Below are 12,427 nucleotides of genomic sequence, written 5' to 3' on the forward strand. Positions count from 1 at the left end.
TTTAATCGCCATGCGAATTCAAAAAGTGCTACAGATTGCGATTCATGGGGGTTGAACACCCGGCAACTGCAGCACAGAATAAAGAGACAATGTGCATGTATTCAGTTGATGTTTTAGTAAACAGAAAAATGTGACAAATCTGTTTTAAAATGGAAACATACAGCAATGCTAATTATTTGTATAATAAAGAAATACATCACTTTTACAATCAACAAGACTCTCTCCCTTAAACGCAACTTCTTGGCAACTCGAGTGTCAAAGTAAAATCCGCTTTCCCACTCCTATTTACCACTTTTTTTTGGGTCGTTCATGTGCGTTTAGGCCGTAATAGCGATATTTCCGAAAGCATTTGAAGGCAGCGAGACAACATATAGAGACGTCATCATCAAGCCCCCTCCTCGACCACTCCTTTTCAAACTTCCACAGCGCGCCTTTATTTTATAACATTTAATCAACTTGGCCTACATATTCTACTTATGCACATTTTCACTTCTTGTTTGATCTACAACAAAAAAATAATTAATTAAACGATGCATCACCTGTCCATCTGTAAACCATACACAGGTGTAGCTATATTGAAAGTATATGTATGAAAAGTTATTTGTTTTTTGTTTGTTTGTTTTTTTGCTTACTCCCCCTCTCCATTAATTGATATAGACCATGGCTCTATTGAGTGAATAAAAGGTCTTCATTTCAACTCCACCTCCAAACATATTGTATCCACCATTTATCTGTTGCGTTTTCATTTTATATTTATAACCTGCAGATTCAACTACATAATATAAATTCACTTTTTAGGCCGCATACAGAAAGGAGTGATATTACGTTACATATACATACGTATTTACAGATCTGGCATAACATCGTCATATGCTTAAACATAATGAAATGCTCGTTTTATTGTGTGCGCTCATAGTAAATATGCTACACTCCAGACAGTGGGAGGACTGCCACCACTTAATATGGCAGCGTCGAGCTTCAACGCATGAGCGGGGTTTCAGTTCTACTCTGCGGAAGAGAGTGAAGCCGCTTTGCCAGCAGTATCTTTAACCTATGAACTCCAGAGTGTGCCAGTACTCCGCCATATTGACTGTTGTCTTGACTGGAGGAGATAGAGAACATTTGAGGTCCAAGAAGAAACGAAACTCTGCTCTAAAAATCATCAAAACTGGTGCAAACTGGGCCAAAGGATATTACAAACACCCGTGTGATGGCAAGAAAGAAAAGCAAGCAGCAAGGGGTTGGGCAGAAGGAGCTGGTGCCCGGACAGCAGACCATATCGAAGAACCCCGTCTCTCCCGGCGATGCAGCTGGCGGTGGTGGCGGAGATGCAGGGCTGGATAGACTGGCCACCAGGGCGAACCAGGTAGCTAGCAGCGAGCGTCTCACTGCAAAAACAGCTAGCTAGCCTCCGAGCTAACACTTCTCTGCTAATCCAAGCATCCTCCATTGTGCTTTTATTTATGTAGATCATGCAAGGATACAATTCCACCATGCTTCCTTGTGCTCAAAGTTATTTCTCGCCATTTATAGTCTGATTGGGACGCAGAGCGTGTTCACGTCGTTTGGCACATTTGATAAGTAATTAAATAAATAATACGTTTCACGTTACCTTAGCGAAAGGAGGCATCCACATCAGGCTTTGGGTAGTGTGACTAGCATTGCAGCCCCTCTCCGCTGGACAGGTGACATTGTGCCTCGGACAAGTCGTCCTGTTTCCAACGTTTTGAACTCTTCACCCATCCAGCTAACGTTAGCTAGTAGGCTAGCCAGGCTATCGCCAGCTAGCGTGCTGCAAATATGCTTATTGCTTACACTTTAACCCATCTACAGTAGTCACTCAACCAGCAGTTGCTAACCAGCTAGCTAAGTAGCTAGCTGAAGGAGACATCGTATTCTGAGGGTTACGGCTAACTCTCAAACTTGCCCTGTGTTATTTATTGATCTCGTTGGTCTTTATATTTTACCCTTTACTGAACCACCCTGTACGAAACGAATGCGACACAAGGAAACGCTAAAAGTCTATGCAGTTGTTATCTACCTAAATCTGAGTTAACAGGCTCACAGGTGAAAGTAACCACAAAACTGAAAGAAACAGCCTCGTATGCTGCAGGCAGAACCACAGTTACTCCATCAGCTAGTTAACCTAGCTTCTGACATCCGCTTGCTTGATTGTTACTCGCATTGCTTGATTGCATTTTGTAGCACATGCATTGTATGTCTGTGTACCTACAAAAATACTTATTTAGAAATGCAAGTGATTTAACTTGTTTTTAAAAAGACATGTGTTGCAAATTGTCTAGGTACTTATATAGTTTCTGAATTACTTGGTCTTCCTGTAAATATAAATCTCTTTCAGCAGCCATAAGACTGCTCATGATAGGCTATTCATCGACCTGTCTATCCTCTCATCCTCCACCTAGCCTATGCACACCTGCTGCCTCCTGTGCCACCGTGAATTTAAGGACTGGGGAGCAAGCTCTGCGAACGGGCTCCCCGGGGGCCACGGGACCAAGCTGGCTGACGCTGTGCCTGCGCTCTCCCAGGCCTTGTTGCGGGAGGTGCCGGGGCGTAAGCTCGCCGATGCGGTGCCCTCGCTGTCCCAGTCACTGCTGGGAGAGGTGCCTCTGTGGATCTGTCAGAGCTGCCGAAAGAGTGTGGAAGAGGAGGAGAGGCGGAGCACCCAGGAGCAGCCTACGGTGGTAAATAAAAGGGGACTGATTTGGGTCATATTGCTAGATCCCTTTCATCACTTCTTTTCATTACTCCTTAGTCAAACTGTGTTACATTTCCATCGACAGAGGTAATCTAATCTTCATTCATCACAGAGGGTATTTTTTATCTATCTATCTATCTATCTATCTATCTATCTATCTATCTATCTATCTATCTACATACCACCTTTTGTTATTGCATGCAAGTTTTGTCTCTTCAAAAGTGTCCTATTTTGTATATTAAGTGTCTCATTTCCTTGGCATGAGTAAGGCAGCCACAGCTATGAACTTTGTTTTCTTGGTCGATTTTATATAAACACTTTCCATGTTATGCAATGTAAACCAATACTATCCTCATCCTTGCACCTTGCTCTGCTTTCAAGCCTTATCAGGTGAACATGCTACTCAAGATCTCTTCCTTTTTTGTGGTCGTGTTTTGTTGTTGTTTTGTGGTGTACCAGCAAGTGCTAAATAACAATGGTAGTTCAGCAGAGCGGCAGAGATCCTTTTCATGCTTTTTGACTGAAGATTGATTAACACATCTCTAAAAAGTTTTCCCTCATCCTGTCATACTCCATAAATCTGTGTTACCAAGATTAGAAACAGGCAAGCATTTTGACACTTCTAGCCACTTAGAAGTGTCAAAACCTAGGCCCATGTAATCAGCCCTGCGGTTAACCTCATGGTTCTTGTTTTTCCTTATTCAGGTACCGTTGTCACACTCGTCCTCCTGTAAGTCCCAGAGCTGTGGGAACGGTTACCCGGAGCAGAGTTCGGTGGACTGGGACCCAAGCTCCTTCCTGTCAGCCCACAAGCTGTCGGGGCTTTGGAACTCTGCCCACACCAACGGAGGGGTCCACTGTAACCACAACGCTTCCTCACACTCGCAGCAAGGTCTGTCATCACAGGGTTCCTCAGTGGGTCTCCCCGGTCACATGTTTCGCCTGTTTCTTTTTATGAAACATTTCATTTGGTCACACTAATGACAGCGACACAATTCACTGAAAACATCACGATCCAAAGTTTCAGGCTGTTTTGGTTAGACTCAATCATCAGGATAGGAAAATAAGGCCTAGGTCAAAAATAACCTGAATTCTCTTATAATACTAGTCACAGACTTCCATGGCTGTTGGCGTATTCAGTTATGAGTAAATGTCTGTTTGTCTGACATGTTTCAGAAGAATAAAGAGGCATCTTGTGAAGGCTCTGCTTTCTAAGTTCCTCAGAGTTCAGCATCGTGAAGAGCGGAATAATAGTTCTTAGATGTGCCTGTTGTCAAAACTTTTAAATGCATTCATATTGCTGAGATATATTTAAAAATGACCCAATTTCCTGTGAAAATGAAACATCTTCATGATTTAACCAAAAGCAGTGTAGTTGGCTTAGATTACCATTCATATGGCCTGTGTGTAATAAATATCAAATAGGAAATGCTGCAGATAAAAAAAATATTAATTGTCAATAATCTTGTTAGTTGATTTTAGAAGCTTCACATTCACACCCATATTTAATGCAGAAGATCTGCTTTTGTATTTGTGTAGCAACATTACAGTTACAACTACAGTTTTCTGAATCAATTTCTTATCATTTGTTGATGAGAATATTGAACTCTCCATTAGAAAATGTGAATTTAAGTAAGCTGTGCTATAAAATGATTTCTATATCAATAGTCGGTGTTGGCATAAAGGTTACAGCAAAGGAAAGGAAATTGGAAATCAGAGCGTCTGCTTAAAATTTATAGGATGATTCTGGCCATTTTTGACATGGACCCTATTTTCTCATAGTTTTTCATCACACCGATCGATTCTAACCAAAATCTCATCAACTGCTTCACTATAGAACTACTTCTGTCTTGCCTGCCTGGTGCGCAGCTCTCCAAAGCCGTCATATCAGGCCAATGGACACTCCAAAAATCGACCCCAAAAGCACCTAGAGCATGTCTTTTTCAACACATTGATTGCTCACTCTGTAATGACACGTCAGTTAATGGATGTAAATAACAGTTACTTTAAGTCATGCCTTACTTGTGCAGTGTTGATGCTACCTTGGCCATTGCTTTAGTGCTTTGTTGTTTACATGTCTACATGTGCCAGATCTTCGGCTCCAGCTGTCAAGACTTGTGCCCTCGTCTGCCTCATCAATTAACAGGATAGAACAAAATTTCACACGTGCGTCCGCTTTGTTAAGTAGTGCAAAATTAATAAAGAATGTCTTCAGGACATAGATAAACTGAAAAGTAAATATAGATGCCATAAGTTTAGATATTTCGGGGTGAGCATCAGTGTGTTTGAGAAGGACAATTCTGGGGTGTTATTGGGGTCAGTTTTTAATTTATGAGTGTTCACTGTTCTGATAGGACTGTATTAGAGAGCTAGGCAAACACGATGTAAATAGCTCTACAGTGAAGAAATTGACAAGATTTCGGTTTGAATCGGTGTGATGGGAAAATATGGTCCAAGTCAAAAATGTTAGCCGTTACCCTCAGAATATGATGTCTCCTTGAAGGAATTATCCTTTAAGACATTGGGTTGCAGGATGTGTGTCTGCAGGCCTGTGCAAGCTCTTAAAAAAAACAAACAGCTATGCCATTCCAAAATGGACTGTATAAGAAATATATTTTTTCATTGCTGAAGAAAAGACAAAAATAATTGCTTTAGTATGTTTAAGGAAAACTATGATTCAGAGTTTCAGATTTTGGTTAGAATTGAATGAGAAAATGAGGCCCAGGTCACAAATCACCAGATTTATCCCTTAAGTCAGGGTTTTCCCCCTGGATTTTGGAGAGGCTTAAGTAGTATATTGCCAGTGTGATTGGTATTGTGCAGGGACGGGGGTAGAAGAATCTCCAGGAGCACAACAGTAAGGCTACTGTAACCCATCAGAGGCCTTCATCAAGGAAAGAGCACATTGGAGATCAGTCTAATGCATTATCTAAAGAATGCATACAAAAATAAAATAGATAGTGCATTTCCATATAGGTGGTCTGGAAAAAATATTTGCGTATGCAGGCTTTAAAGTTTAATAGGCAGGTAAAACCTAGAAGAGATAGGCTAAGTCAAGAGTTACTAAAATACTGAGATTTTATTGGCACAGTAGTCAGCTGGCACCAGCTGGATAAAATGTTTGCTAATCATCACAGAGTTAGCTGATGAATGTTCTGTAATTGTGAAGAGAACTGAGACTGAGAACTCTTTGTAGTAGCTTTTCTGATTCTGATTATTTTTCATAAAATAATAAGCATGACATTTGAGACTTTTTGTGCATTTGATTCACTCCCCCCCCCCCCCCCCTGTTTAGTATGTGCAGGCTATTACTATATTATCAGATTACTTGGTAGAGGTTACTTAGTACATAGCTGCATTTTCTTCTTCTACTTCAACTACTTTCTTCTGCTACTTCTATCTTGTGTGATCTGTCTGAATAGCACTCAGGTTAGGGTAACTGACAGCAGTTATAAATGATGGAGCGTGTGCACACACTGAGCAGAGCTCTGCCATTCCCCAACAGACAAAGCTAAATCAGAAATGGCATATTTTACTATTTCTAGAAATTTGATATGGCACTTCCTGAAAAATGGTTGCAAAGCTCTGAATTAAAACCCCTGGTGAGCAAAGATATTAAGTCCTTTAACACTAAGTAATAACAAACCAATTTTGTCCCAAGGGGGATATGAACTGAGCCGCTTAATCTACTTCAGTGCGTATTGTAGCAAATTCTTAAGGGGGCATTAAGTAATCTATGACTTTTATCGAACTCTATCGGCAACCGGGGAACAGCAATAACATCGAAAGGTCTTTGGCTCAGCTTACAGTGCAACTTCGAGTTAATTTATTTCCATAGCCCTTCATCACATGCATATCTTAAAGGACTACAGAGAATGAGCCTGTCTTCATCTAACTAATCAACAATAAGAACAAAACAAACATGATGTTACATTTTCACAATAGTGATGAGTAAGCTAGCTAATTAAAATACTGTAATAATAGTAATACTTTGTCATTTGCCTTTTTGGCTTGAGAACAAAGCTTTTTATCCTTCGTCACTTGCTCACAGCACTGTCCTCCATCGTTGAACAGTTGAAAATACAGTGCGGACTGGAAAGTGAGTTTTGAAAGCCATAAATCTCAGCACCTGGCAAAGTAATCCTTGAGTCATTGGTATTGATCAACAATCCTATCAAACCCCCAAAGATATATTATGGTCATTTTGTGCTGTGGGACTGTAAAAATCGTACTTATTGCACCTTTAAATCTTCACAGCATAATTAGGGATTTTTAAGCACAACAACATACAAATGTCAAAAAGTGACATAATATTACTGTGATTTATTCTATCTCTGAACCAAAATATTGATGCCAACAAAGTCCCACAAACTGAAAGTCGTACTGACGTCAGTGGCACTTTTTCATTAAAGATGTATTTTTGCATCCCCAGGTGTAACAGGGGGATCAGCCTGTCATGAGAAAAGAGGGCCTCATGAGGCACCTGGGAAATCTGCTAAAACGTCAGGGACCAAAGTGTGTCCCTACAGTCACCCCTCATCCCAGAATTCCAGCGGGTCCTCTGCTGGGAACCCCCTGTCTACCTCAGCAGACCTTTGTAAGACCACTCCCAAGCACTTCAAGACCATGTGCCGTCGACCAACCCCACCAGGTGAGGAACGTTTCTTTGACTCTGCACATGTCTGCAAAAGTAAACGGTTCCTATGTACTTGTTATTTCCTGTCACAGTGGTTTCACTCATGCAGGTTTTCACACTACACCCTGATTTTACTGAGTATCACATCTTCAACCAGAGAGGGCAGATCTGATTGCTGAAATTATTTGGTGTAATGTTTGGTTGGAATGAAAACTGCATATTCTTGGGCCTCAATGGCACATGATTGAAACCCACTGGCTTTCAAACACTTGGAGTAGGGACTGTATAGATTTCCTCAGGCAGTAAGACATCCCATGAAAAAGCTGTGCAGACCTAAACACAAACATTCACTGCATTTTTTGTCAAAGATTTATTTATTTTTATTAAGATTCTGTTTTGGGGCATTGTGCCTTATTTTGGACAGTTTACAGTAGAGATAAACAGGAAAGATTAAGTGATTTATTCTGTTTCTCCTTTTCCCAGGTGAAGCCTTCCACCCCAGTGACCACCATCAACATTCGGACCTGTCTGTACCCCCCAATAGTCCCACCGGCCTGTCTTCCCAGCATTCCTCCCTCCTGCCCCCTAAGCAGAGCTCTGGGCAGCACGGCCATGTAACCTCCTCCTCCGGCACTGGTGTGGCAGCCCACGCTCCCTTCTCCCCACTGGTACCAAGCCTGCACGGCCCTACAGCCAAACTCGCTTCTTCTGGTCCAGACAGCCCCACGTCGCTCCATAAGCCGAGTCCCTGCAAGAACTCCCACATTCCGGCCGTCAACACACAACACAGCAAACTGGGCACCTCTCTCATGGGCTGTAACCACCCCTGTAATGGACACAATGGGGGAACAGTGGCCTCCTCCAATGTAGGCCATCTAACAGCTGGGGCTTGCAGGTTAGTACTGATATCCAAACAGTGCCTTTTTTGACAAAGTGAAATTGAGAAATTTGCTATTTAGCTCTGGTGATTCAGAATCCAAATGTCTTGTGTAATAGGGGAATTGCCATTGTGATGGCTCATGTCAATCTATTGTTTTTCTAGGGACCAGGCATGTAAGGGGCATAAAATGACAAATGGGACCTTGTGTCACCCTCCGTCTGAGCTGGAGGAGGGGGAGGATGAAGACAGCAGCTCTGAGAGGAGCTCCTGCGCGTCATCTTCCACAAACCAGAAGGATGGGAAGTACTGCGACTGCTGCTACTGCGAGTTCTTTGGACACAATGCGGTACTTTGGAACTTTTGTTGCTATCCTCTTTTGAAGTAGTCAATAAGAATTTCCTTTACCATTACAGAATGTTTTGTATTTTTATTTGTTATTAATTTTATAAAGCTGAAATCATGAAAGAGTATCATTAATGTATGTAATATTTTGTTTGCTCACAGCCTCCAGCTGCACCAACGAGCCGTAACTATGCTGAGATCCGAGAGAAGCTCCGCTCTCGTCTGACCAGGCGTAAAGAGGAGCTGCCTCAGCGTCAGGACTCAGAACTGACAGTGACTGGTGCCATTGACAACCGGGACGTGGATGAATTGCTGGATTTCATCAACAGTTCTGAGCCCAAACCCGTCAACAGTGCCAAGGCTGCCAAACGGGCTCGACACAAACAGAAGAAGAAGGTATGATAACTTCATAAATTTTTGGTCCGTCTGATATATTATCACTTAATAATTTAGCATTTTGTGTGTTTGTGTCTGTGTGTGCTTATGCTTACACTCATGACTGTACGTATACGTGTGTGTCTGTTTCAGGAAAAGGCGCAGCAGGGCAACATGGAGGCTGCAGGCAGCGACCCCCACTCCAATCCGTCTGAGCCTGTTGACGAGTCTATTCCTGACGGATCTGAAGCCAGCCGGTTGCTGGATTGGCCTCAGCTGGAGCTCGAGCGGGTCAACAGTTTCCTCACCAGTCGGCTGGAAGAGATTAAGAACACCATCAAGGACTCCATCCGGGCCTCCTTCAGCATGTATGACCTCAATCTGGATGTCAATGACTTCCCAAAGAAGGCAGCCACGTTGGAGGGCAACCATTTACTGTCCCATCTCAACGGTTCCTCTGACCTGCAGCAGATAGACCTTGACTTGGCCCCTCTTTCACTGGGAACCTTTAAGAGCCATCTGGACCTGGTTAACGGATGGGAGGACACAGCCACTATCTCATCCTCCAATACCACCACCACGGCAGCAGGGGTCACTGCTGGGCCCAAGGACATCCAGCGGCTGCATACTACCCCTAGCCTCTCCAAGCTCATAAGGGTTCGCTCCCCAGAAAGATGCACTTCCACTGGACCCGAAAGCATCCCGCAGGTGCCGGCCCAAGCAACGGCTAAATCTAAGGAGGACGCCCCCGATCCCAAGAACACCACAGCTGGCGCCGGTCCTGCAAAGTCAAAGAAGAGTAAAAAGCAGCAGCAAAGACAGGAGCAGCCTACGTCAGAGCAGAATCCCAACAAACCAACCAAAGCTGTCTCCGGGAATGAAATGCAGAAAACCAATGAGTCTAAAGTGGCTGAAATGGGTTCTAATGGCTCAAAAGCCGGGAACAAACAACCTCAGCACTCTGCGGACACTCAGAGAAATGGGCCCAAGAAAACTGAGGAGGGCAGATCATCCAGACAAGCAGCCAATGGAGCCAGTAGCGGTGTCTCCAATGCACAAAGGGGGAAAGGTGACACAGAGACACGGGGAGGCCGATCTGAGCAGGAATCAGATGGAAAAGCTCACCCCATCACTCCAGCAAACGGGCAGCCGCAGCAGCAGTCCAAGGGAAAAAATAAGAAGAACAAGAACAAGGGAGAAAAATCCAGCAGTGCTATTGGTACATTAAACTATATCTCTTTATATACACCACAGTATGTGTGTTTTTAATTATTTGTAAGGAATTAACTTTTTAAACTAATGTTTTTCTTATTTCGTAGATGATGTATTTCTCCCTAAAGATGTGGATCCAACAGAAATGGATGAGATTGATCGGGAGGTGGAATACTTCAAGAGGTAAGCTCAATACTATCAGCATTTTATTAGAATACTGTTGTTACATTGGCATAACTTCTTATACTGATTAATTGTTCTTGCATCACTAAAACCTGGCATTATTTTTTTCCTCTTTGTGTCTCCCTGTCTCTTTGTTCTCTGTAGGTTTTGCCTTGATTCTGCAAAACAAACTCGCCAGAAGGTGGCGGTGAATTGGTCCAACTTTAGCCTCAAAAAGGTTCCTTCAAATGCAGCTCAATAACTTGGATGCGTGCCAGAATAAAACTTCCCACCATGAACTGTCTCGATAGAACCCTGTTTGGCCTGAGGCCTTTTCTCATTCCCTATTTTCTTCTCTTCCTCACTAAGCCACGGGACCCTGGTTCAAAATCATTTTTTCCATTCAGAAGACTGAAATACTTTTGGCTAACAAGCCAGGGATCATTCACAAGGCCAACTCTACCCTTTGCTATCTTTGCAATGTTCACTAAATGAGAGGTGCAAAATGGAAAAAAAACATCTGTTAAATCCACTGCATCCATGTGCTTAATTATGTAGTATGTAAACAGTTACCTTACATGAAATAAATATGTTTTTATCGCAAATCTGGGACATTTTAACGTTGTTAAACCTCTGAATTCCAATACGTTAAATTTGGTGCTCTAAAAATATTGTTGCTCATCCATTATTACATTGTGCATTGATTGTGGTTTTCTAGCTTTTTTCCCACTACACCAATCTCACTAGACACTAGAGATATTTCAGCTTAGTATATTTGACAGTTTGAAGAATGTCCTGTTAAGGAGGAGCTTAAGACAATTTGTGAGCTTAATTTGGGGGAAAAGACACTTGCACCCTCCACTTTTCATGCAGGGGACTCATGGCATTCTGGTCTCATGGAGGTGACTATTGTGCTTTTGCGCCATGCTTATCCTTTCAATGTTTTCTGGCAAGCAGACTGCAGTGCATTTGGTGATTGTTGGTAGTTTTTAATTGGAATAGCTTGCTCAATTTTTAATTATGATCAACCAATTATGTAGGAATCAGTAATAGAAAGGTGAAGTAACAACGCTTGATGGCCTATCTACTACGCTGTTATCTTTTTGTATGAAATTGTGAAATGAAGTTTTTTTTAAAAACATGAATGTTTGCAAAGTTATCAGTACGCCAACAACACTACTATAAACTTGTGGGGAAAAAAATCAATTTACTGTGTATAACACTTGGCTCACAGGATGCATCTTTAGAAGATGTAATGGGTTAAATTCAAATTTCCCCATGCATGATATGTAAAAAGAAAAAAAAAAAAAAGATGCTGTCCCCGAATCCTATCTTGGGCAAAGTTCACTGTGTCTGTTGCTTCAATGTCTATCCTCCCTTGGTGTTAAACTTGAACTATTATCTCCTCCATGGTGTTCTATAATCTAGCTCTATAATCTGACGCCTTGTCAACACTCTACTATCTGTTGTCCAGTAGAAGAAAGGTTGAGTCCCCTACCGCTGTCTCGGCACCCTTGAACTGTTATTTTGACCCTCAAATTCCAGCAGTGACACAGCTCTCGCAGTTGAAGGTACACCAGTGCACAAGCTCATTTTAAAGTCGGGACCTATCACATAATGTTTCACACAATTATTTCAATGTTTGTACATATTCAGTGATTTTTTTAGGGCCTTTTGTCATGATTTCTGGGGGTTGTGTGTGTGATATACTTTCAACCATGCTACTATCTTCACAGTACTGTGACCTTGGTGGCACCCTCCACCTCTGCTAACGTATCTGAAGTCCAAGTCTTCATTATCCTTCTTTGATGAGAAAAAACTGACTCAAGAGTTGATACTGTTGGGAAGAGGGCCTCTGGATTTACATTAGTCGCCATGTTTTATTTGAAGGCTTACAGTGAGATGGGTTATTTCTTTCCTAAATCTGTGCTGAGAATTTGTTTTCATATAACATCTCTGATGCTTTCCAGGTTATATTCAACTAGAGAACATTATCTTAATGTTTGGAATGTAGATTTATACTATACCAGTAATGGCCAAGTGTATGTTGGCTTATTTGTTTTTTTTTTATTATTCACTTTTGATACTGTGAAAATCTTTCGTT

At 42.1% G+C, this 12,427-nt stretch overlaps 1 protein-coding gene across 1 annotated transcript; it reads left to right on the forward strand.

The window, feature by feature from the left end:
• The first annotated feature begins 1,106 nt into the window (after positions 1-1,106).
• On the forward strand, positions 1,107-12,369 carry fam193b (family with sequence similarity 193 member B). The gene is made up of 10 exons (XM_071526216.1): positions 1,107-1,366; positions 2,424-2,702; positions 3,422-3,608; positions 7,149-7,367; positions 7,836-8,247; positions 8,395-8,578; positions 8,737-8,970; positions 9,103-10,168; positions 10,269-10,344; positions 10,489-12,369. Exons 1-10 carry the CDS (start codon positions 1,211-1,213, stop codon positions 10,583-10,585), a joined length of 2,910 nt encoding a protein of 969 aa, XP_071382317.1. The 5' UTR covers positions 1,107-1,210; the 3' UTR covers positions 10,586-12,369.
• Positions 12,370-12,427: the final 58 nt, after the last annotated feature.

Source organism: Centroberyx affinis, unplaced genomic scaffold, assembly GCF_046629955.1.
Source record: "Centroberyx affinis isolate AG114_WGS23_722 - 3 ecotype Tasmania unplaced genomic scaffold, CSIRO-AGI_Caff_v1 ptg001395l_1, whole genome shotgun sequence".
NCBI classification, from domain to species: domain Eukaryota; kingdom Metazoa; phylum Chordata; class Actinopteri; order Beryciformes; family Berycidae; genus Centroberyx; species Centroberyx affinis.

Coding starts and splice junctions, on each gene's coding strand:
- fam193b (XM_071526216.1), top strand. CDS start 1,211: ATGGCAAGAAAGAAAAGCAAGCAGCAAGGGGTTGGGCAGAAGGAGCTG. Junction 1,367..2,423: donor TGGCCACCAGGGCGAACCAG/GTAGCTAGCAGC, acceptor TCCTCCACCTAG/CCTATGCACACCTGCTGCCT. Junction 10,345..10,488: donor GAGGTGGAATACTTCAAGAG/GTAAGCTCAATA, acceptor TGTTCTCTGTAG/GTTTTGCCTTGATTCTGCAA.